At 29.5% G+C, this 25,609-nt stretch overlaps 2 protein-coding genes across 3 annotated transcripts in view; both read right to left on the reverse strand.

The window, feature by feature from the left end:
* The window catches only part of LOC142327708 (uncharacterized), a 43,586-nt gene extending 42,821 nt beyond the window's left edge, over positions 1 to 765 (reverse strand). Inside the window, exon 1 of one of the 2 annotated variants that reach the window (XM_075370979.1) lies at positions 750 to 765. The gene's annotated coding sequence lies outside the window, so the exon portion shown is untranslated. Of the gene's footprint in view, positions 1 to 11; positions 104 to 749 lie in introns of those variants that run through there. The other variant, XM_075370978.1, reaches the window with a different exon arrangement.
* A 12,518-nt stretch (positions 766 to 13,283) lies between these two features.
* LOC142327406 (box C/D snoRNA protein 1) overlaps positions 13,284 to 25,609 on the reverse strand; it is a 33,663-nt gene continuing 21,337 nt past the window's right edge. Inside the window, exons 6-7 of the mRNA XM_075370440.1 lie at positions 20,307 to 20,431; positions 13,284 to 13,650 (exon numbers count right to left, since the gene is read on the reverse strand). Coding sequence (XP_075226555.1) covers positions 13,358 to 13,650; positions 20,307 to 20,431 — 418 coding nt within the window. The 3' untranslated portion in view covers positions 13,284 to 13,357. The remainder of the gene's footprint in view (positions 13,651 to 20,306; positions 20,432 to 25,609) is intronic.

The following is a 25,609-nucleotide window of genomic DNA, read 5'->3' on the forward strand; positions in this document are numbered from 1 at the left end:
GAAATGAGTACCTTAATTATAAAAAAGTAGTTATGTCACTTTATCAATAAATACTTAAATCAAACTTGTTTAAAATCCAGTAAACTGATAAATATCAATAACTACCATTTTATATAAATGATCTAAGAGCTTGACACGAATGATGTGAGTACAAGGTACAATTCACTATGCTACATGACTGCTGTAATAGTAATTTCATACTCAATCACTCAATAGATGATAACACATAAATCATATTCAAGTAACAAAATGACACTATTGATGTCACCCAACACTAATACTGATCCCTCATCCCTATTTAATATTTATTTATTTATTTATTTATTCATGAAGAAAAATATTGACACACACAATTACACAATTTTTTTTCTTTTTGAGTTAAGAAATGAACTTTGCCGGATATGAAGAATGCCAGCTCTAAATGGGATTTGAACCAGAACCTTCTGGATGAAACACACACATTTGGTTTATTTAAAACCAAACTCTGTTTGGAAACTAAATTCAGTTAATAATTATTAGGCAAACTAAAGTGTATATTTCACTTCAAATATGTAGCTAACTGCAGCAACATATTTGAAGTGAAAGAGGAAAGAAATAATTTTTAATTAAAAAAACAGTAAATAAATAAAACTACATTTCAAAATATTAAAAAACTTAAAAAAATACAATATAAAAAATAATACTTATTCAAATTAATGTTTTCTTTAAGACAGTACCAAATTAAAAACAAGTACCAACAACTTACTAACCCTTAATTTGATATTACAGACTTAGCTCCAAATTTAAAGAAGAAATATAATGTAGGCTGAAATATTATATTTCATTTTTAAATTTATTTTACTTATTCATTTTTATTTTAAAAAAAAAACTTGATTATAAATATATCTAGAAAAATACTACCTGTATGAAAAAACGTTTATGAAAAACTAAAAGAAAGATAACCAGTTACCTTAATAAATACAAAAAGAAATGCTAAACATTTTTATGTACAGACTGCTAACTAGGTACGGTAATTAATTATTTTTATCATAATTATATGATAGTAATTTTTTCTATTATTTTCTTTCTTATAATTATTTTTATCAAAGCGATTAAATACTGCTATTAGCTTTACTTCGTCTATTTCTTTTCTAAGTTTAGTTTTATCGTATAATTGGTTGCTCAAAATATAATTATTTTATAGGTGTTCATTTTTGATGACCATGGGTGATTAGAATTTAAATAAATTACAAGCATTTGTTGTGGGTTTCTATAAACTGATGTTTCTATTATATTGTTTATGTTATTTCAATTTCAATAACTAAAACATTTATTTTTCTGTAATTTTCTATTTCGTATGTAAATTTTAAATTCTAAAGTTTATTTAAAAAGGTCGTTATTTATAGTTGGGTTATGCAAGACTAAAATATTATCTACATATCTTATCCACAATAATATTTGATGTGTATTTAATATGCCATGGGCTATTTTATTTTTAAAATCATGTATAAATATCTCACAAACAATGGCAAATATAGGTGATCACAATAGTAAGCTTTTACCAAATATTTTAGTAAGCTTTTTACTATATTATGTTGTAAGCTTTTACAACAATTATTTCCAAATTCAACCAGGCCATTTCTTATAATAATTATTAATGCAATGGGTATTCTGGGATTTCATTTATTTTTTAGTGTTTCTATTCTCTTGTCAATTAGTATATTACGGTACACATGTTAGTGATATCATAACTTACCATTTTTGTCTTACAATTAATTTTAATAAAATTTCATTTATTTACTACTTCTTAACCACTTTTTACATTATGTTTATGGGTTAGATTCATTTTTCTTCTAAGTATTTTATTTATAATGTTAGCTGTGAAATATGCAGGTGCTGCTGTTTTAAAATTTATTAAAGATTTTATACGATTATTTATTTCTTTTGGTAGTCCAGCGAGTTTTGGGAGTGATGTATAATCTTGAATGGTAATTTAATTTATCATAATTTAATATCGGTTTATATTTAGATATTAAATCTTTTACAAACCTTAAATGTTTGTTAGGAGATTTATTTTTTTTAAATTATTTCTTCAATATAATTATTCATAAGTTCTATGTCTTTATGCAAAATAACTGGTGTATTAATTCTGTGTGATTTTAATAATGTTAAATCAATATCTTAAATCAGTGTTTCTCAACCTGTAGGGTGTACCCCCTAGGGGAGCGTGATAACACTAAATAGGGGGCACAAGCATATTGAAAAGAAAATATTATTAAAAAAAAATTATTATTTACTGAAAGGAAAGCAAAACAAAATATATACTGACATAATAAAATACACATTTACACTGGTATGATATACTTATAAATAGGATTGTATCAGTACTCCATAATAATAATTACTCCATAAAATAATTTACTTATCAATACTAAATTAAAAACAAGTTTAATAATTATTAGTGACTCCCTTGGGCCATTCTTGCAGAGCAAAGTCTTTTGAAGGAAATTTTAATATTAGAAATAGACACTCTTGAGTTATTTTTCTACATTTGGCTGAGGTTTATATTTTGTCTTCAAAGCAGCAACTGCAGAAAATCCAGTTTCACAAAGGTATGGTGTTGAAAGATTGGATAATAGTATATGAAATGCTCTTGTTTTTAGTGCAGAAAACTCATCATTCACCCCTGCTCAAAATTCAAAGAGTTATATATTACTAAATTGTCTTTTGATTTGCCACTTGCCATAAAGTCTGAAGATTTCTTCTTCAGTAGTTGAGAGTCTATCAGGAATATTTTGAAATGGATCACTAACTCACTCGTAACTTGCTACCAAGTTGTTGTCAGCAACTTTTTAAAATTCTTTGCCAGCAAGGCTAAATGATTTTCATTAGTTACACAACCAACTTTTACATGTTCTTCAGCCTTGTAAGTTTTAACAGATTCATTCACATTCGCAAACATTTCTAAGTTTTTTTGCTTTCAATTTCTGTCCCACAATTCCAATTTTCTACAAAAACATTAACTTTATCACTCGTATCCAACATATGTGTATTTTTTCCTTGGAGTTGAAGATTCAAGATATTTAATCTCTCAAATATATCGACCAAGTAGCTTAATTCCATCACAAATAAACCATCTCGAAACTTCTTGGCTTCTATTCAGTTTTCCTTTTCTAGAAAAATGGTGATTTCATTTCTTAATTCATAAACACGTTGAAAAAATTTCTCACATGACAACCACCTTGCTTCGTAATAAAATAATAAGACTGAATGTACTGCACCCATGTCTTTACAAAGTGCAGAAAAGATTCTTGATTCTAGGGGTGTCATTTTTATATAATTTACTACGATTAGAACTGTTGTTAGAACACAATAATCAGACCAGGACTCATTTCTTTGGAAGCCAGAGCTTCTCTGTGGATCATGCAATATGTCCAGACACACTGTGGAAATTTTTGTTTTACAAGTGCTTATATACTTTAGAATCTTCTAGACATTGAATGAGCACCATCAGTGCATATTCTGACGCAATTTTTGCACTCTATGGTTGCCTCATTTATAAAATCAAATAAGATGGCAAATAATGCTTTGAGTTCTGCTGATTTGCTGAAACGTAGTTCTTCTACTGCTGACATCGTCACAAAATCGAACATAGGCAATGAAATAAGCTATCTGTTGCCTCATCAAGCTGAATTGAAAACAATTTATCACACAACTTCCTGAAAAACTGATGCTGTACATCTTCAGCTAGATCACCAATTCGATGGGTAACAGTATAATTTGATAGAGGTATGGACTGCAATTGTTTGTCAAAATTATCTTGTATTGCTGGTAAACCCAAAATTTAAGTATTCTTAAGAATATTTTCTTGATTTTATTTTCGGAACATGCTCGTTTGTGAACTTGATGCTTTACTATTGTCTAATGCTCGCTTATGCCCACTTAAAAATTTATCCTTGATTCTGTGTAAATCTGCTGCTGTGAATTGCAATTAACACGTAAATTATAATATACACATTCACAATTGATTCGATAGCGATAGATGGATTGACTCGACTGAGATTGTCTGGAATTGAATGAGATGTAGCATTTATACATGTTTGCACAGATTTTCCAAAATAGTCGAGACTAATCGGAAATTCTTGTGGAGCCGTGAGAATGTCCGATATGGTGGACGTAAGACAAAGAGCAATAGAGAGGCATTGATTCTGGTTTTATCAGTGCAGTGGATCGGTGTTGTCAAATATCAATAAATTTACTTATTCTTGATAATTTGTATGGTTTGTAATTAAGGTCATAGTGTAGCTTAAGCGTCAAAATCCATTATTATTGTATACATTGTTATTGTAAGAGAGGGGATGTGATGAAAATCAGGTCGCAAATACTGAAAGGTTGAGAAACGCTGTCCTAAAGTGTTTAGTTTAATAACCTCATATTTTGTAATCATTTGTTTATTATTTATATTTTGTCTTTTTATACTATTTTTTATATTATGATTAATTATTATTTGATTCTTATCCATATTATCAATCATTACATTCAGTATCAATTTTAATGTTCTTGATTATATTATATTTATTACCATAATTTAAATTAAATTTGAGAGCACTTATATGTAATTATTAACTTTTCTTTATTATCAAAAATATATTAGGAAAATTTTTAAAATTGTTAATTGATTCTGTTTTTTGCTTTTGATAACTATTGTTAAGAGAATTAGATTTGTTAAAATTCTTATGATGTAAATTGCATTTTTCATTGTATTTATTGTTATTATAGTTCCTCATTTTGTTTATTTTTTTATCAAAAGTTTTATTTAATTTTTCTTTATGTTTATCGTAAATAGCTAATTCTAAATAGTAAAATCCTAATTCTTTAAGAATTTCCAAATTTAGTACAGTATATATTATTTATTACTAACAGTGACCTTATTTTTCTTTATAGGCTTGTTTAATTTCTATTTCCTGTTTTATTCTAAGTATTTCACATAATTCTTTTGTTTTTCTTACAGGTGTATAATTTTTAGGGTTTTTTGTATTTATAACTGCATATTTAGGTGCTTTATATAAACAGTGACTTCCATTAATGCACACTTTCCAATAACAGACTCCTCTCAATACTGGATACTTTTATATTCCCTGGCAGTTTTATAGTGGTATTAATGGTTAAAATACTTCTCAATAACGGGCATGGACAATGATTTTACCTATAAAAACTGTTCAATCAATTCTGAAAAATGGACAGCAGGAAAAAAGAATTTAAAAAAAAAGTATTTTTTTAAAATTAAACTCAGTGCGATTAATTTTTTTATATGTAATGAATTGCATTGCTTCCCGCCTAGACACTGATGTAATGATTTCAATCAATTCATCATCAGTTGCTGCGGAAGTGTACTGTACAATGAAGACATATAATATTTTTGTTGCGGTATAGTACTGTATTTTTTATTGTAGTACATTTTCTCTACTTACGTTTATTGTATGTTCAAATGAAAATTGTTACAAGCATTGTTATCAACAACTTAAAATGTCTCAAAAACGCAAATGTTTGACATTAAAAGAGAAAGTAGCAGTTATATATGTCTATGAAAAAGAAGAACTCAGTGTGCGTGATATGGCAAAATGTTTTGATGTCAAAACTCAGATAAGCGATATCTTAAAAAGTATGTCCTAAAGTGATGGGATGAAAATGACAATCAATTAAATAAACATGCATTTCCTAAATTGCCAGGCCTAGCAGTTGACAATTTGATTTATGAATGATTTTGCAGGGCTTGTGCTAATAACATTATGGTCTCTGGAACTTTGATACATGAAAAATTGCAAAAGAACTCAGTTATGATGAGTTTAAAGCATCAAGGGATTGGTTAGATAAATGCCGAATTAAACATAACGTTTTATTTGTGTGAAGGTTGGGCTGTAGATGAGAATTTGGTGTCGGAGTGGAAGGAAAAGTTAAATAAAATATGCTTGAGTTATAATGAAAGAAACATTTTTAATTGTGATGAGACTGGCCTTTTATTCTGAGCTTTGCCCTGTAAAACAATGAGTTTGATAGAGAAAAATATGTACAGGCGGGAAATCAAAAGAAAGACTGACAATTATGTTGGCTGTGAATGTCAGATGAATTTGAAAAACCATTAATAATCGGCAAAGCTATGATGTTTTAAGGGTGTAAACATAAATTAATTAGAGACTGAATGATATTCAAATAAAAAATCTTGAAAGATTAAGGATGTAATGATGGAATAATTGTTATGTTTTGATCATAGAATGGGAAGGCAAAATAGGAAAGTCATAATATTCTTGGACAATGCAAAATCCCATCCTAATGTTAGCTTAGAAAATGTAAAATTGATATCTCTTCCTCCAAATACTACCAATGTCAACCGCTTGATCAGATCATTCAGAACTTTAAAATTCAGTACAGAAAAAAGGTGTTATGGTATTTACCGTCAACAATGAATTAAGTTACGGATGTTGATGATCTTTCTAAAAGCATTAGTGTGTTGGATGCAGTTTTATGGATTCAAATGGTAATAAAGCAGGTTACTACTACAACAGTGAGAAATTGTTTCATAAAAGCCAGTATTAAACCTTCAAAAACTAATTTCAATTTCGACACTGAAAATCTTACTGAACCAAATGAAAATTCTGTGGAACAGAGTGAATTGCAAGAACTTATTGCTGTTAGGAAACTATAGAGTAACTGAATACTGACAATGTGCTCAACACAGAGGACATATTGACTGATATCCATGATCTCCTTACTGCCTCAGACTTAATACTTCTAAAACGAACGATGATGACAATGATGCACCTAGATTAACTATCATAAGTAAGGAAGCGATAACAGAGGTTAGAAAATCAAAGTAATAGTTCTCAAAAAAAAATTACCAGAAGGCGTTATTTTAGTATCAGAAGTGCAGTCCCTTATTAAGAAAAGTATGTACCAGGATTTAGTTCAAACTAAAATGACAGCTATTTTAAACCATAGGTATAAATTGCACGTATTCATGTAAGATTTTTTATTTTGATTTTTACATTATTTTTTGTACATGTGTTTTGATTAATATTCTTTTATACTGTAACTACTTTGATTAATGTTTTTGTAGCTTACATTGCTTTTTTATTCTATTTTAGTATAGTACAGTAATTTTTTTCTCTTATTTTGTTGGTCAATTAAACTACTTTTTTTTTAATTCAAGTATGAACATAGAGGAGTTTTATTTTCAGAAAAACAATAAAAAAAACTTGTTTTTTTACAGTCGTTTTAATTAGGAACTAAATTTTATAAAATTACAATTTACATGAAATAAATATGCATACTGTTGTTCGATTCAAAGTGTTTTTTTTCAGTACTATAACCGAACATAATACAATTCTGTATTCGCATTTTTCTGAATAGCGAACACCTATAATAACAGACAGATTATTGTTCATGAGCTGTATCCAGTATTGGGGAGTTTTAGTGTATATTTAATACAATATAAATATATATATATTATTTCCCTAAAGTTAACTGGCATCAACTGCTACAGCGTTAGATCTTAAAAAAACATCATAATGCAATGAACATGTATCCAGTAAAAAATTTTGATGAATTACAAGAACAAATTCATTTAATGTTTAACAATTAAAGAAAAATAAGTAAATTAATATAATAATTTACGACGGTCTCATATTGTTACTTAATAAGTATGAAATTGTTTAATGGGCTTATTATGCTTTAATTTACAAAGGATTTTTATGATTCAGAAAAACTGTCATTAAATCTCAGTTAAATATGTATAAAAGTAATGTATAATTGCTTTTATCTTTCTAACCCTTAGCATTTGTATGTGCAGCTAGACTGGAAATTGTATTTCTGTCCTTCTACTCGCATGTCTAGTCCAATTGGACAACTGTTTTAGTCATGTTTTTTCGTTATTTGAATTGTTCTAAATGAAATTTTAACTAGATAGACTGATAGTTCAATCTATACTGCACTCTTTACACAACTTCTAGTTAACTATTTATTGAACATGCCTTTGGAATCTACCATTTTTACTAATAACTTTTACGTAATTTGTTTCACATTTTATAACTTATTTCTTTTAGTCAAGTTGCATTAATGATTTTATAATTTAAAATTTATTTATTTGAGTAAATTAGTAACTGTATTTTGCTTTAGTTTTTATGAATGTTGGCATTACAAGAGCAGACTGTTTGTTTATGTTTATGTTCAGTGAAATTGTATGTGGTTTTCTGTTTTAAATGGCTTCTTCATCATTTATTTGTGATGATGATATTAGAAAACATTTATTTGATGTTGGTAATAGTAGTTATTCAGAGTGATACTGACGAATATGAGTGAAAGCAGTGAAATACAAGATGACAGCGGTGATGATAGATTAGTGAATGACAACAAATGGGAAGAGTATAATTTAGATGATGATGCAGAATTTACTAAAATTCTGTTTATACCAATAAGTGGCAACAGAAATGTACTAATTTAAATATGCCTATAGAAATTTTTCAACTTTTTTTCTGATGAAATATTACAAGAAATTGTTCATGAAACTAATAGGTATGCAGGTTTAAAAATGTTAAAATCAAGTCCTTTACAAAAAGATCAATTTGGAGTAATTGGAGAGATGTTTCAGTGCCCAAATTGAAGGCCTTTATTGGTGTAGTACTGATTATGGCAATGTAACAAAAACCTGATTTGCAGGATTATTTTATCGATGAGTGGCTGTTTTTCAAAGATGTTTCTCTCGTGAAAGATTTTTCCAGATATTCTGGAACTGTCACGTCTCTTCTCCATCATAAGAATAACAAGCAGGAAGGACAAAAGGCCAAAAGATAAAAAATATTGTTTGCGTTACCTGTCTGAAAAATTTGTTCATGAGTGTCTGATGAGATGTATGTGTTGACGAGTCAACTGTTGGTTTCAAGAGGAGATTTTTTGCAAAAATGTAATTTCATTTTTTATATATATTTAGCATGCAAGACCTAAAAAATGTAAAATATTTCAAGTAAAAGGTTTAATTATGATGTAAATATATTTTCTAACATTAACAACAGTTTATTGTAATTATCCCAGGCTATAGCTATCAAGCTTGGGCATTTAAGATCACAGGGTAATAATATGTCTAAAACAAATTATGAATGGAAGGCTAGCCCTAGTAAAAAAAATTTGAGTATTTGAGTATTATGGGCTATGTTTGTAAATTTGTATATAAAAAAAACTGTTTTATATGTAAAACATTAAGAAGTAGTGAAAACAGCCATGATCATAGTACAAGGTATACTGGCAGTGAATAATGTATTTTAAAAAACATCACTAAAATTTCTGTTAAGATATTCTCAACATAAAAAAGTCCTATTCAGTTGATGAGGTCCTTTCCTCCTAAAACAATGTTTCATATTATACAGTAGATTCGTGTAAATTCAAGCTTTGATAAACTGGGTGTCTAATCATCTGTGCATAACGGGAATTCAAGTAAAGCTATACTGAAGTCAAAATAAATACATGTTTACAGTGTAGTAACAAGTTATATCAATGAATGTTAGACATTTCGTTATTATTAATTTTCTTTTTATAATAAAATCATGTATGTATATTACTTTAAAAATGGTAAGACAAGAATAGAGAAATGTTATATGGAATCACAAATGACTTATATAAAAGTAATGTACTCTGTACCAGAGCCCCTTATGATGTGAAAAGTAATACATTCAGAAACAAAAGTTTTGTCTGTAAACCTCCAGACATGTAAATACAACATTTTAATGGAGTTATAATAAGAAATGAATGCAGTAATGATATTATTATTTATTTTGGATTGAATTTAAAAACATAATCTTAACCAAAAAATATTTTATCACTATTCAGTTATACGTTATCTAGTTATTTTTTTGGTAGAGTAAATTAATACTTCATGTTATCTACTAGTTAAGTAATTTTACATGTACTGTAAGTAACCCTTCTTACTATATACTGTGTAAAACATTATATTATCTAATCTTACATAAAAAATTTTTTAATTCCAATTTTTAATCTGATGAAATAATATACTGTTTTTTTTTTCTTTTTTAGATTAATGTAAGCTTGTTGGCTATTACTATGATCTGCAAATGTAAACATATCTTAATGTTGAATGTTAAATTGGAACCTCTCAATTATATTGACAAAGCACTTAATTATACACCCTAAGATCTCAAAACAGTTACACACAGTTACCGAGGGCGACTAGAAATGATAAAAAAAGTAATTGTAACAAGACCACTTATTAAAACCTAGTTTCAAGTTTTAATCCAGACCCAAAAACCACATTAACTTAAACCAATGAGAAAACTTTAACATTACCACAGTGGACAAAAAGCTGAGAGTAACAATGAACAATTGTTTGAACAAGTTTAGAAGAAACGATGAACAGCACGGATGAAGCCCCACGCAAGAACTATCGCGTGAAAATAAACAAGAACAAAACAAAAATAATGAAATGTAGTAGAAATAATGTAGATGAAGCACTGAATATAAAAAATAGGAAGAGAAATGATTACGGAGGTAGAAGAATTTTGTTATTTGGAAAGTAGAATTATTAAAGATGGACAAAGCAGGAGGGTTATTAAAATGCCAAATAGCACAAGCAAAACAAGCCTTTATTCAGAAATATAATTTGTTACATCAAAAATTAATTTAAACATAAGGAAAACATTTTTGAAAGTATATGTTTAGAGCATAGCTTTATACGGTAGTGAAACTTGGACGATCTGAGAGTACCTGAGAAGAAAAGATTAGAAACTTTTGAAATGTGCTATAGGAAAATGTTAAAAATCAGATGGGTGGATAAAGTGACAAATGAAGAGGTGTTGCGGCAAATTTGATGAAGAAAGAAGCATTTGGAAAAATATAGTTAAAAGAAGAGACCGACTTATAGGCCACATATTAAGGCATCCTGGAATAGTCGCTTTAATATTGGAGGGGCAGGTACAAGGGAAAAATTATGCAGGCAGGCAACGTTTGGAATATGTAAAACAAATTGTTAGGGATGTAGGATGTAAGGGGTATACTAAAATGAAACAACTAGCACTAGATAGGGAATCTTGGAGAGCTGCATCAAACCAGTCAATGACTGAAGATAACAAAAACTGGTGGACAAAAGATTACCAATTTGTTTTTATTTTAAGCACATTGAAGCTGAGAAAAATTTTGTTGCATTTAAGTTTTGAACAAGATACAGTTTATTAGATTGGTTGATAATTATATATATGTATAAATGAGGTTATATTCATATGTTCATTTTGTCAGTTACAGTAGTACTTTTTTTTATAGATTGTTTTTCTATTCAAAAATGAAGGACAATATTTACACATGGATATTATGAATGTAAGGTAGAATGTTACCTTAAGTAACATGTTTTGTCTTTTAATGTTATTACTGAGTAGTACTATTTAGTTATCTGTTTATTCTACTCTTATTCTATGACAGTTTTTTTCCTAACATGTATGTTGATGTGCGTTGAATTAGTGAATAATAATCAACCCTCCCATAAGATGATGATGATAAATATATAAATGTGTAGTTTTGTATACACTCAGGCCAACCATTCCTGAGATGTTTGGTTAATTGAACCCCAACCACCAAAGTACACTGGTATCTACTGTCTAGTATTCAAATCCATATAAAAGTAATTAACCTTTACTAGGATTTCAACCTCAGAACCTTTGACTTTGAAAATCAGCTGTTAAATAAATGATCTGCGATGATGAGGTAACTGCTAGACCTGCCCGGTGGTCTCTATGACAATTGATTTTTCTATTTTATCTTTTTTTAATAATTTTTTTATACATCAAATTTGATGCTGTTTATGCAATTGTTTAAAAGCAATACATACAAATTAAAATTGTGTGTTTAATCTTAATTACAAGTTAATCTGTTGCAAATACCCTGAAATATCAAAAACCTGTTTTGTTATAATAATGTGTGTGACATACTTTAATGAAAACTGTTTCTAATATTTTAATGGCACGTGAATTTTTATAAATTGTTTTAAATATTTTGATTTTCAATATGGAATTTAAAAGTTACTGCAAAAGTCTTTAACAATTAACAATCTCTTCAAATTCAAAATTTTAGATTTTTCTCAGAAGTAAAACTGCTATATAACTAATTTTAGCCTTCAGCTTGCAACTCATTTGAAGGTATTTTACTTGTTTTCTTAAACCATACTGATTAATGTTATAATTATTTCCTACTTTATTTACAAACTAATAGATAGTAAGTATTACATAATGAGAAATATTGAGCAACTCATTACAATAAACAATAAAATGATTTCTATACTTAATTAAGTACTACTAGTTACCTAAGTTTACACATTCTGAATCAACACTGGTCCAGGTGTTTTAAATAAACTAAATTTGCAAAACATTAAATTTTCTAACTTAATGGAATCATTTCATTTACTATGAACTGCTGTTAAATTTTTGTATCCATACTGTAGTAATTGTAGGATTATGGTGCAAACACTGTGGGAGTTAATGAGTAAAATATACATGGTGACAGGGATGAAAGAGTCAGTTTTCCATATGTGGATTTTAAATTTACATTCTGTAATAGGTGAGAATTTTTTTTGTAGTTGATAGTACTCAGCTGATATAATTACTAATTAATTATTATATCTGTGCTGAGAATAATGGCGCTTAAGTAAGGTGTTGACGCTCCACGATTAAATAGGCCTAGAACAGTTGGACTTTGGAAAAAAGCTTGCAGAGAAATTAGTAAAGAACCCTGAAACATCAATTTCCTTTAGGGTGAAAATATCCAGAATAAGTTTAAAAAAAAGATTATTTTAACAGAAAATTGGAATTTTTTGAGGAATCTGTTATTTATTGTAAATCAGAAACTCATCTTTCTAGCTAAGTAATCACTAAGCTAGAAAGATGCATGCTTAATAATCAAGCATGCTGCAAATGAATATCTTAGTATACTATCACATTTTCATTTAATAATCTGATCAAAATTCTTATGTAATTAAGGAAATTCAACGTTTTTATTACCGTTGTAAATCCAAAAAATTGTCTAAATCGATCAATTGAAAATTCAGTTGATTTTATAAATTGGGAAAAATATACAATTTAATGCTTAAACATTGACACAAATATATATGGACAGGATAACATTTTGAAATTCCTTAAAGTGTATTAATCAATGTACCAGTACAATATATATTACTTTAACTTTTTTTATTAACAGTTTTGTTATTAGTTCGGGGAAAACTGACTCTTAGCACTTAAGGTTACAAAAATAAAAAAGAATTAAAGAAAAAAGTTATATAATATACTTTTTAAGTTTTTTGCAGTTACAAGATCTTCTGCTGTAATAAATTACATTATGACATACTGAATGTGTTGTTATTACTTGAGACATAATTATTTTTATTATTAAAATTAGTTTCATTAATATTAAAACTGGATTCAGTGTTTTCCAATCGTAAATTTTTATGACTGTACGGTTCATCACTATTATCATTACACTCTGCTTCAGCTGAAAATAGCAAATTTTTCCTAAAACCATCATTTCTATAAAATGGTCTCTTATTAAAATTTCTTTTAAACGAATTCTCATCTTTACATCTATTTAGTTGTTCATTTTCTATTCGCTCAATAGTTTCTTCTTCTTCCTCTGCAACATAACATGATTAAATAAGAGAACCTGGCATTCAAATCTCTAAATAAATTAGAGATTAATTTTAAATGTATTCCATAAACTTAAAAACCAATAAGCTAATCGACTGGAGGGGTAGACAAAACAAATTTTTGAATGCTTGATACTAATACGCTACAAAATTTGAAAAAAATGTGTTAGAATCATGAAGTAGCTGTGATAAAATTATTTTCACTTTAAAATAAAAAAACAGGCTTCAATATAAAATTACATTATAAAAGAATGTCTACTGCATTATAAAAAAATCTAATCCCATTGTTTCTTAATTCATACATAAAAGAAAAAAGATAATCTAAAAGAGTTGGATTGAATTAAGAAATACAATCTCAAACATAATGATTTTATAATTGATTAATGATAATATTTTTTTAGCCAAGTTTAAAAAACACCGAACATCAGACTGCATTGTTAGCTAAAAAAATTGATTTGAAACTATTTAAGAGTAAGATAATAAAATTTGACAGAAGGGAAGATGGGCAAATTTTTGACATTATATGTGTGGGTATGACCAATCACATTTTTCCACCTGTGCAAAAGAGCACATAAATAGCATTAAAAATAATAAACCAGAAAACTCTAACTTTGCCAAACATATAATAGAATCCAATTTCTTGCCAATGAAGGTGTCAAATCCTCTGAAATTTTTATTTAACTCTAGGCACAGTCAGAGATGCTACCCGGTCAAAAACTCAAGGGTCTGATTGGGCCAAAAAATTTTGAAGAAGCCGTGATGCAGTGGAGAACAAAAGTCACAACACTGTCCGTGTACCAGCATTCAGGTTGCTTGTGACTGCTACATAACCATCACTGAAAATGCATCAGAGGTGAGCATAAGTGTTGGGAGTGTGCATACAATGTTGTCAAGACACTGCTGGATATAGCAAAGTGTTCATGAGGTGGGTTCCATGTCTTCTCACTGAGGCTCAGAGAATGTCTGGAAAGACATCTGTCAACAGCTTTTAAATTGCTTTTAGGAAGGAGAGGCACTTTTGTATGATATTGTGAGCCGCGACGAAACGTGGGTCCACCAGTACACTCTGGAAAGCATGAGAACAAGTACAGAATGGTGAAAAAGTGGGGAGGGGACACCAATCAAACCAAGAAATGTTTGTCAGCTGGAAAAGTTCTGGCAACTGTGTTTTGGGGTTCAAAAGGTGTATTGCTGATTGATTTCCTGCACGAATGAAGGAAAGTAAATGCAGCATACTACTGCCAGTTGTTATACAAGCATCAGGGATTCTTAACGCAACATTGACATCAGCAACTGATTCACAATGTCCTCCTTCTCCATAACAATGCACACAGCAGCTGATTCTAAAATTCACTGGATACCTCTTGAACACCAACCGTACAGTCCAGACTTGTAATCGTGTGATTTCCAGAAGTTTGGTTTGCTGAAAGAAGCTTCAGGAGTGTAAAGACTTGAAGACGATGCCACAGTTGAGAATCATGTGCACAACTGGTTGTGGGGGCAGCCATCTTGTCTTTTTGATCAATGGATAAGGAAGCTACCTATCCAATAGAGAAAACGTATTTCTGTCGAAGGAAACTATTCAGAAATATAATTTTATCTAATATATTGTTATTAGATAAAACGGCCTTTTATTAATGTAAGAGACCGACTCCAGTGAGGCTGCAAAATGCAAGTGCTACATGGCGCATAAACAAGAGTTCACATCCAGTTCTGATCATTTTCAAAATTACTGAGCAGTAATAAAAAAAACAAAACAGAAACACCATTATAAATTTCAGAACTAATACAATAAAAATTTCCAAATATGCTAGTATTATTTATATTCATACGAGGGTTATTTTTTTCAAGATCCGATCGGTCGTGAAATAAAAACCCGCGCAAAAATCTGATGAACCTTTGCACATGTGTTGCGCAGTATCTCTAGTATGGCCTTCAATCACGCCGCGTCACTTCGTTTAGTTCTGAACACACAGCTAGCACATAAACATGTCTACAACAATAGCATCTCCCGCCAAGTGTGAAGTGCATGCCGTAATTTGATTTCTTCAGGCTGAGGGGTGTAATGCAGCTGAAATTCATCGACGAATAAGTAATGTGTACACTGAAACTTCAATGAGTGACAGCAAAGTGCGACAATGGTGGAGGAACTTTAAAGCAGGACGTACAGATGTTCATGATGCAGGCGGTCAGGGAAGGAAGCGAATGTCAACCAATGATCTCGTTGAGCAAGTGGATGGGGCAATTCGAGAAAATCGTCGGTTCACAGTTTCTGTATTGAGTGATTAGTTTCCTGAAATTTCAAGGTCAGCTCTCTACACCATTGTGAGTGAGAGACATCAGTACCGCAAACTGTGTGTGAGACTGGTTCCCACGATGCTGTCCGACCATCACAAAACAATGAGAATGGACGCCTCCCTAACGTTTCTCCAGCGCTACCACAATGAAGGAGATTTTTTGAACAAAATTGTAACAGGGGACGAGACATGGGTCCATTTCGAAGCTGAAGAAACAAAAGAACAATCCAAACAGTAGATGCATTCTCATTCTCCCAGTAAACCAAAGAAGTTCAAACGAACCTTCTCTAACAAAAAGTGTATGGCTACTGTGTTCTGGGATCGGAATGGAGTTCTCTTGGTGCAATTCATGGAATGTGGCACGACCATCACTGCAGCCTCATACTGCGTGACTCTTCAACGTTTACGAAGGGCAATTTAGAATAAGCGTAGAGGAATGTTGTCATCAGGCATTGTCTTTTTCCATGACAATGCTTGGCCGCACACTGCAGCTGTAACAAAGAAGCTCCTGCAGCGTTTTCGTTGGGAAGTGTTTGATACAGCCGGGACTTGGCTCCATCTGATTTTCACCTCTTTGCTCACATGAAACGCTGGCTAGGAGGATAACATTTTGGCACAGACATCGAGCTGCAGACCAGCGTTGAAACATGGTTGAAAACACAGGCGGCTCTGTTCTATGACAAGGGTATTGGAAAGTTGGTACCACGCTATGACAAATGTCTAAATCGGACTATGTAGAGAAATAGCGTAACTATGTAAGTACTTTTTACAAATAAAAAATTTTTTATTTTCACTGTGGTTTTAATTTCGTGACCAATCAGACCTTGAAAAAAAAAATAACCCCCATAGTTTGTAGGTACAAAACTCGATATGTTCAACGCTAATTAAAACTGCAGTTGTATGAAACTTGTATTGAGTTGAAAATCTTTGTCAGCTGTCAAAGAAAGAAAGTGGCACCAATGATATGGTTTGATGGTAACTAAATTGACAGCTAGGGCCATCTATGGGCAAATTCCAGTTTCATATTTACACACCTGGTATATATGTAATATTTATTTTTCTAACATGTTTAAGTTTACATCATCTTTATTAATTTTTAACATTTTTAAATTTGTGTTAATCAGAAATAAAATGTTTATTGTTTATTAAATGGTCTGCCATATTAGATAACATAATTTATGGTTTTTGTAATTTCTATACTGTTCAAGAAATCTAATTTTAAAGGATCTATTAGTTTTTCTATATAAATATAATCAAAATTATTACATTTAATTTTATAAATTTTCACACAATTGTTTGTTTTATTATTAACTTTTGCTTTTTTAATATTTTATTATATAGTTACTATGTTTGTTTGTTGGTTTAAATAGTTCTTTATTGTAAGATTTAGTAATTTTTTCAATGATGTGATAGTGTATAAATACTTTATGCATTCTTTTTCAATCTTTTGTGTCTTATTATGTATTGTTTCTACTTCTTTTATTTTGCTTTGATAATTGTTTTTAATAAATAGTATTAATTAAATTAGTATCATATTCATTTTCAACTGCTATATGTTTCATGATGTTTATTTCATTATTTAACTTTTCTTTGTTATTATGTGTGTATTTGATTGCTCTATTTATCATACTTGTATAAGTGTTAATTTTATAAGACCAAGGGTGATTTGATATTTGATGTTTCAATTTGGTTGTCCTTGTTTATTTTGACATTGACATCTAAATAATTTAACACTCTATTTCTGATATTAACACAAATTTAGAAATTAATGAAGATAACATAAAATTAAATATATTAGAAAAATATTACATGTAAAAATACAAACAAAATTTCAATTTGATAAACCATCAGACAGTGTTTGAGGAAGACATTCTTATAAAGAACTGCAGCAGATAGCAACACTTGTGTAAATTAATATGCAATTATAATTATTTTAATATTTTTATTTCTATTATGCAATAAAGGAATTATTTTAATCATGCCTGAGGATGCGGGATCTGTGCAAGTACTCTCATGAAAAATTAAGGGAAGATATATATTATCTAAATATTCTTTACTAGGTGGTTTATTTATAGAATTTAAATATAATTTAACAGTACAGAATAATAATATGAATCTTAAAAAACATTATTTTCAGTAAAGTAATATATACAAGGGCTATTTTTTAATTAAGATCTGACTGGATGTAGCTATGCAAATTTTGTTTGGCTGTTGAAACACACATGTGACCCGGCATGCCTCGCACAAATGTACATGCCATTTGTAGTTGTAGTGTTACTATGTATGGCTTATATTATGAAGTTAAAGTGTTTCAAATAACTGAACGGCCCACCAGTTGTGGAATACGGTATGTAATTTGATTTTTAATTGCAAAGAACATTCATCACCAGATATGTGAGAATTATGGGCCTAACTTAATGAGTAGCAGCAATGTGCATAAATGGATAAGACTGTTCAAGTATGGGCTGGACAATGTCCATGATGAACAGCAACAGGGTGAACCTTCTGTAATCACAGATGATTTGGTGTACAAAGTTGACGTAAAAATTTGTGAAAACTGGCAATTCACGATGTCCACTTTGTCACTAATATTTTCACAAGTTTCAAGGTCAATGGTGTACAAAATCATTTCTGAAATTTTCAAAAAGCTGTGTTCGATGGATTCCTGGGCTACTTCCTGGAGAATACAGAAAAAGGAGATGAACTTTTGGATCACCTGTCACAGAGGACAAGACATGGGTTTGTCACGTCACTCCAGCATTAAAGTTGCAATCAATAGAATGGTGACACACAACATCTCCAGCCAAAGTGAAAGCCAAACAGACAATGTCAACATGTAAGATTATGCAACTGTGTTTTAGGGTAGACATGATTGTCCTGTTGATTTTATGTCCTAAGGGAGAGCAATAAGTTCAACTGTGTACTGTGAGACCTTGACAAAGTTTTGGTGTGGCATACAGAATAAGCAACATGATCTACTGTCACCTGGAGTTTTGTTGCTGCATGACCTCATTCTGCTGTCTAGACTTTAGAGTTAATCAGATCTTTCGGATGGGAACAAATGGACCACCCACCGTACAGCCCTGACCTTGCACTGAGCTATTACCATTTGTTCTACTACCTGAAGGAGTTTGTTGGCGGTTTGATATCAATGAAGAAGTGAAAAAAAAAACGGTTGAAGATTGGTTGCCTTCACAGGTGGCTGATTTCTATGATGTGGGCTTAAACAAATTCGTAAAAATGCAATTATAAATGTCTAAATAAACAAGGTAACTGTGTAGAAAAGTAGCATAAAATGTAGAGTTAAATAAAAAAAGGTTTTGACAATATCTTTACTAGTTTGTATTAAAAAACGAAAAAAATAGCTACTTAAAAAATAGCCCTCAAGTATGCATATATATTAATTTATCTAATGTTAAACCACTGAATCTATGTAATTACTATTAACAATAAAAAATTTTACACCAGATAGTTCATAAAGAGTAAACAATTACCTATTTGTAGTGCTTTCAAAGCTTACAGCTCCATCATCAGCAGATTATACCTTTTAAAAATTACACTTAATATGAAATAAAATATTTTTTATAAAATATAGTTAATTATTATTAAAGATAATAATATATAAAATAAAATTATTAAAATACAATATGTTATTAAAAATTCATTAAAATCAAATTATTAAAAATGTCAGTCAAAATCTTAAACATCCTTCATCTACCATGGTACAATACAGAATAATATTATCAAATCTTATATGCTACATCCAAAATTTATCAGTTTATTATTGAATTGATCAGTTAATTGTTAAGCAGATAATTACTTTTATATTTATTAATATTTTTCCAATATCTATATTTCCTTATTATTATTATTATTTATTTCTAGAATTTCCAAAGAATTTCTATATTTGTTTTTTATTAGGTGTTCCTTAACATTTGAAAATTTAGTATTACCATTTTTATAATTATTATAGTGCTCATGGACAATCTGGTGGTTTTACTTACATATGTAAGTATATTTATATACTTATAATATGTAAAGTGATTCACTAATTGAGAATCTTCACAATTGTTATATTTCATTTTATACAATCCACATAATTTATATTTATCAACAATATTATTTTTTTTCTCCTTTTCTTATTTTTAAATAAATCTTTTTTGCATCTGGTGGTATAATTATTATTGTTAATACATACATAAAACACATTCATATTTAAATTAGAATGATATACACACACACAACTTACAAAAAAATTTAATTTACAGATTTAAATTTTTTATTACAAGGCTATGTAGAGAAAAAAACTATTTCTAAGTAATTCTGAAGAGAAAAATTCACTTTACCTGGTGTTATAATATCATAGCACTGTTTATGATCTTTTAATAAAACATAAATTGTTGGAAATTCAACAATAACTTTGTTAACAAAATTTTCTCTGAATGAAGATCGAAGATCTAGTTCATAAAACCTAAAATTAAGAGGTAAAAGAATATAATTTACAAACAAAAAATTATTACTATAATATATTTTTATTACAATAAACAAATTTTAAATTTAGTAATATTTGAAAAAATAAATCTACAGGAAATCAAATAGTTGTTTTTTGTTTTTTTTTTCAGAGTATCACTATTGTAAATAAGACTTTATTTATACTTAGAAGTATATTTTTATAAAATAAAATGTGAAAAATAAAACTATAAAATATTTTATAATAATATAATTGGAAAAACATTATCAGGAGCTTTTACAAGTAAATAAGTTATTGCAAACAGGCCATAGAGACCACAGAAATGAGGTTTTTAAGAGATGTCGAAGGATATACTACAATGGACCATTTAAGAAATGTAAATATAAATAGAAAGAGATGGAAAGAACATCTAGAAATGCCGAATGAAAGTCACATATTGAAACAGGATTTGACAAACAAACCCATTCAAGTGAAGAAGTGGAGAGTCAATAATAAAATTATTTTAATAATTTTACTGCATATATTAACAAAAGAAAAAGTAACTTTTTATCAGAAAAATATATAAATTCATGCCATCAATTAACCACACAGCTCAGGAATGGTTGACTTGTGACTGTAAAAGACTACACTTTATTTACATTCATACATATCATCCTCTGAAGTAATATCTATGGTGGTTCCTGAGGTTAAAAAGAAAAAAAGAAGAAAATCATGCCTTGTGCATTAGGCATGGAATAAATTACAAAATAAAACTTTATGTTTTGCATATCAATTGTACCATATGTTTGCATACATTTTTTCAATCACAATACCTGTTGTAACAAAGAATAAAAACACATGTAAGGTGTTTGACCAGATACTATTTCAAGAGGTGATTCTATAGGAAAAAATTAAAAAAAAAAGTAACACAACCATATTCCTGAAATGCTTCTTTTTTTTGAGTTACAGCTGGCAAAAGATTTCACACAGTTTTGCTCTGTAAGAAATGTAATGCAGTACTACAATTTTTTGTACACTAACTGCAATAAAAATTTAATATACTCAAATGGAGATATAGTATATTTGCTTTTAATTGAAACAAATTTCTCAAATTAGTATAGGTAGTGCCATTTCATATGGCTTGTGAAGAGTAGGAGCAGTGTAAAGTCACTGCACAACAAACATAGAATTGCTAATATTGGATGCTCTCTTTTTTCCTGTTTAGCCTCCGGTAACTACTGTTTAGATAATTCTTCAGAGGATGAATGAGGATGATATGTATGAGTGTAAATGAAGTGTAGTCTTGTACATTCTCAGTTCGACCATTCCTGAGATGTGTGGTTAATTGAAAACCCAACCTCCAAAGAACACCGGTATCCACGATCTAGTATTCAAATCCATGTAAAAATAACTGGCTTTACTAGGACTTGAACACTGTAACTCTCGACTTTCCAAATCAGCTGATTTGGGAAGACGCATTAACCACTAGACCAACCCGATGGGTTTAATACTGGATGCTAATATTATAAGTGTCATGCACTGATATGGTTTTTTTTTATACCATTACAATCAGTAATGATATAAAAAATTTCATGGACTGTAATTGTAAAAAAAACAACAACATACAATTATGATCTAACATTATTAATTTATTGTAATTTACAGTTTATTTATTATTTCATTAATGAATTTACTTGTCAATAATACTGCTGTGAATTACACTTTTTACAAACAAATTAATAAAGTAAAGTGACATTTTTTTTCCTATTTGATTCAATATTGAAATTATAAATACTTACCCATTGCTATAGTTATCTGAAAGATTACATTTCCTCCATGCTGCTCACAGTTTCTTCACCGTTCTCACCTTTGTATTCATCAGTGCCTTCAATTTCTGTAGAAGTCACAGTGTCTCTGCTGGTGTCATAGCTTAAGTTTATATTCAATTATTCTATAGCTCCTCCAGCGGACCTTGCATATCCCAGCAATTTTTTTCTATCTTCACGTAGTGTTTGATTTTTTTCCAGTTTTCTACATCCATTGATGCAAATTTATTTTTGAAAAGTCCATCAACATTTTCGTAGATAAATGCAGCATTTCGAGCAGCAACCCAATTTTTGACATCAGCCCAAATCAATTCTATTGGGTTCAGCTCGGGAGTGTGGGAGAAGTTGTAAAATAGCTGGACCAGTGCTTTTAATGATTTTGTCTACTGAAAAAACTTGACATCTTATGTTCTCTATATATTTCATAAAGTTCTACTTTAGGATCGGTTTCACAGAAAAGAATGCCATGTGACTTCAACTAGTCTTGCATATTGATTTTTTTAAATTCGAATTAGGGGCTTTGTTCTCTTTAATGTTGTGATAAGGAGCATTATTTACTTATTTGCCTCTGCTTTAATTCGATTTATAGATCTGTTCGAAACTCCCGTCACAACATTAAACTTTCCTATTATTTTTTTAGGATCGATAATAAGTACTCCGCTTTTTGATTTTCAGTCAAGTAATTTACATGTTGTTAACAAAAGGACTTTATATGCTTTATTATATATTAAAAAATCACAACGCATAAAATGTGTTGTTGATATGAACACAGTGAACAATAACGATGATCTGAAGAAAGGTGTTCACATAATATTAGTACTTCAATAATAATATTTATAAACCTATATAATCATTTCTTTTTTATGAATAATTCTGAACATAAAGTGCATACTTATGTATGCATTTATATATGAATAATAAGGTTTTGTTACTGATAACTTTTGTCTGCAGCAGATGACTCATTTATGTGTAATTGACTGTACAATTATTGAGGGATGGGTAAAGGTACAGTCATTTCACTGGAGTGGTAGTGGTAGGTTAACCATATGAAATAGCACTATCTATATTTGTTTTTATTTAAATAAATTTTCAAAAAAACATTAGAGATATAGTTGTAGGAGTCATTTTTTAAATAATTTTCAAGTCAAATAACAAATAAATACACTAATTTTTTACCATAATTAGCATTCAAAAAATATTGTTACTGTGTTTATTACTTACAAAGCAAAATCAGGGTAAAATCTTTCAGCAGTCATAACTAAAAAAGCATATTTTTCCCCATATTTTTAATTCAAGAATTACCTCCCAAAATAGTCTTTTCTTCATGGAACAGTCTACATATTGTACGACATCTGAACAAAATATATTTTAGCAAGAGGGATAAATGTATATCAACAGCTGTGGGGTAGTGAATGTGTTAAGGTAATATATTTATGTGTTAAGGTATGGGGTAATTAAATATTTGTATGTAATATAATATTTAATTTAAAATATTAGATTTTTTAATAGGCAGATCACAAAAATATTACAATTAATATTAACAATATTAACAAGTGATATTTTTTAAACCTAGTGACCGGTTCAGAAACACACAAAATAAGTAAAATTACAATGGCAGAAGTAATTCATTATTCTTATTTCTATAAATTTAATATCATAACATCCAGAATACAAAAGTTAAATTATTTGTTTTTCTTTTAACTTAGAATACAGGATGGCTATTTAAATTATCAACATGATTTAACTCATTCTTAGAAATAACTGACATTTAAACGTTTCACTACTGCTTATTACATAAATGTATATTGGAACGCTACACATCATATCACATCTAATATGTCAGAAAGTATTTCTGTTTTACACAGAATTTAGTTTTCTTTTTCATAATTTTACAGAATAGTTAAAAAAAAAAGAAAAGAAGAATATACATGGAATGTACACTATTAATAAAGATATAGTATAAATATATAAGGACACCAACTGCTAATCTGAACTGTTCAAAATTATCCTAATTCAGGTAAATGAAAAATTTGCATTCAGTTGAAAGGCTGCAAACTGATGTGAAAATTAAAAATAAATGGAAACATGGGAATTCCCTTGTTATACTAAAAATGCAATAATTACTGGTTTATTAATTTCAAGATATTGAACTTAAGATTTTTTTAATGTTGAACAGAATTAAAAGCTATACAATTAGAAATATTTGAAAAGAAAATTTAAAATAAAAAAGAACATTTTTTAATGAATGATGGAACAAGGTTTTTATATGATACAAGTTCTGTTCAGAAAATAACCAAACATCTTTAATTACGTACCAACAGAAATATTAGTGAATAGTGGTTGGCAGCATTGTATTCTGCATAACCTCCTCTTTAACCATATGTCCTTAGATTGTTGATATCTCATTTAGTTTTTTTGTTATTGTTATTTGGCTGCAACTTCTTTAAGTGTTAGTAGCAATTTTTGTAATGTGCAATTTTTGAGAGCAGTGCTACAATGTAAAATTTTGTGTGAAACTGGGGATAACTTTCACAGAAACTTTCAATTTTTGAAACAAGATTACGAAAATTATTCTCTGGGCTACGTACAATAATATGAATGATTTAAAAATGGTCATCAGTCAACTGAAGATGACCCTCAACTTAAACTGATGACACCTGCATTCAGAAAATCAACAATCTGGTGTATATATTGTTAGTTAAAATATAACTTCATAACTTTCTCTAACTGTTAGCTTGTTCTCACATTGAAAACGATTGTTGAAGCTCTTAACTATAACAAATTTTATCCTGAATTTGACTGCCCTAAATCATTTTCATTATTACATTGCTAACAATTCTGTATAATCCTTTTCATATGAGGGCTATTCAGAAAGTAAGGAACGTTTCCACCTGATGCCGCACGCCAATCACATATATATTGGTGTGCTCGTGTTCGGCACCTCAGTCAGCATCCAGCCGTGACAACGGGAACATCTCCGCACTGCCTGTTTTTTATATACAAATTTGAATTGTGTGCTGCAATCGAAAATCCCACCAGTTGTGAGGTGCAGTCTGTGATTCGTTTTTTGTTGGCAAAAAACTTAAAACCAATAGAAATTCATCAGGAACTGTGTGAAGTGTACGGGAACAACGTATTGAGTGAAAGTTCTGTCAGGAAGTGGTGCATTCAGTTTAAAAATGGCTGAACAAATGTTCACGATAAAGAGAAGAGTGGACGTCCGAGCATTGTGACTGACGATCTGGTCTCCAAAGTTGACAAAAAGATTCGTGAAAACCGCCGTTTCACAATAACTGAGCTTTCTCTATGTTTCCCACAAGTTTCACGGACTTTATTGTTTGAAATTGTTTCATTGAAGCTATCCTACCACAAA

This window comes from Lycorma delicatula, chromosome 7 (assembly GCF_047948215.1).
Source record: "Lycorma delicatula isolate Av1 chromosome 7, ASM4794821v1, whole genome shotgun sequence".
Classification (NCBI taxonomy): Eukaryota; Metazoa; Arthropoda; class Insecta; order Hemiptera; family Fulgoridae; genus Lycorma; species Lycorma delicatula.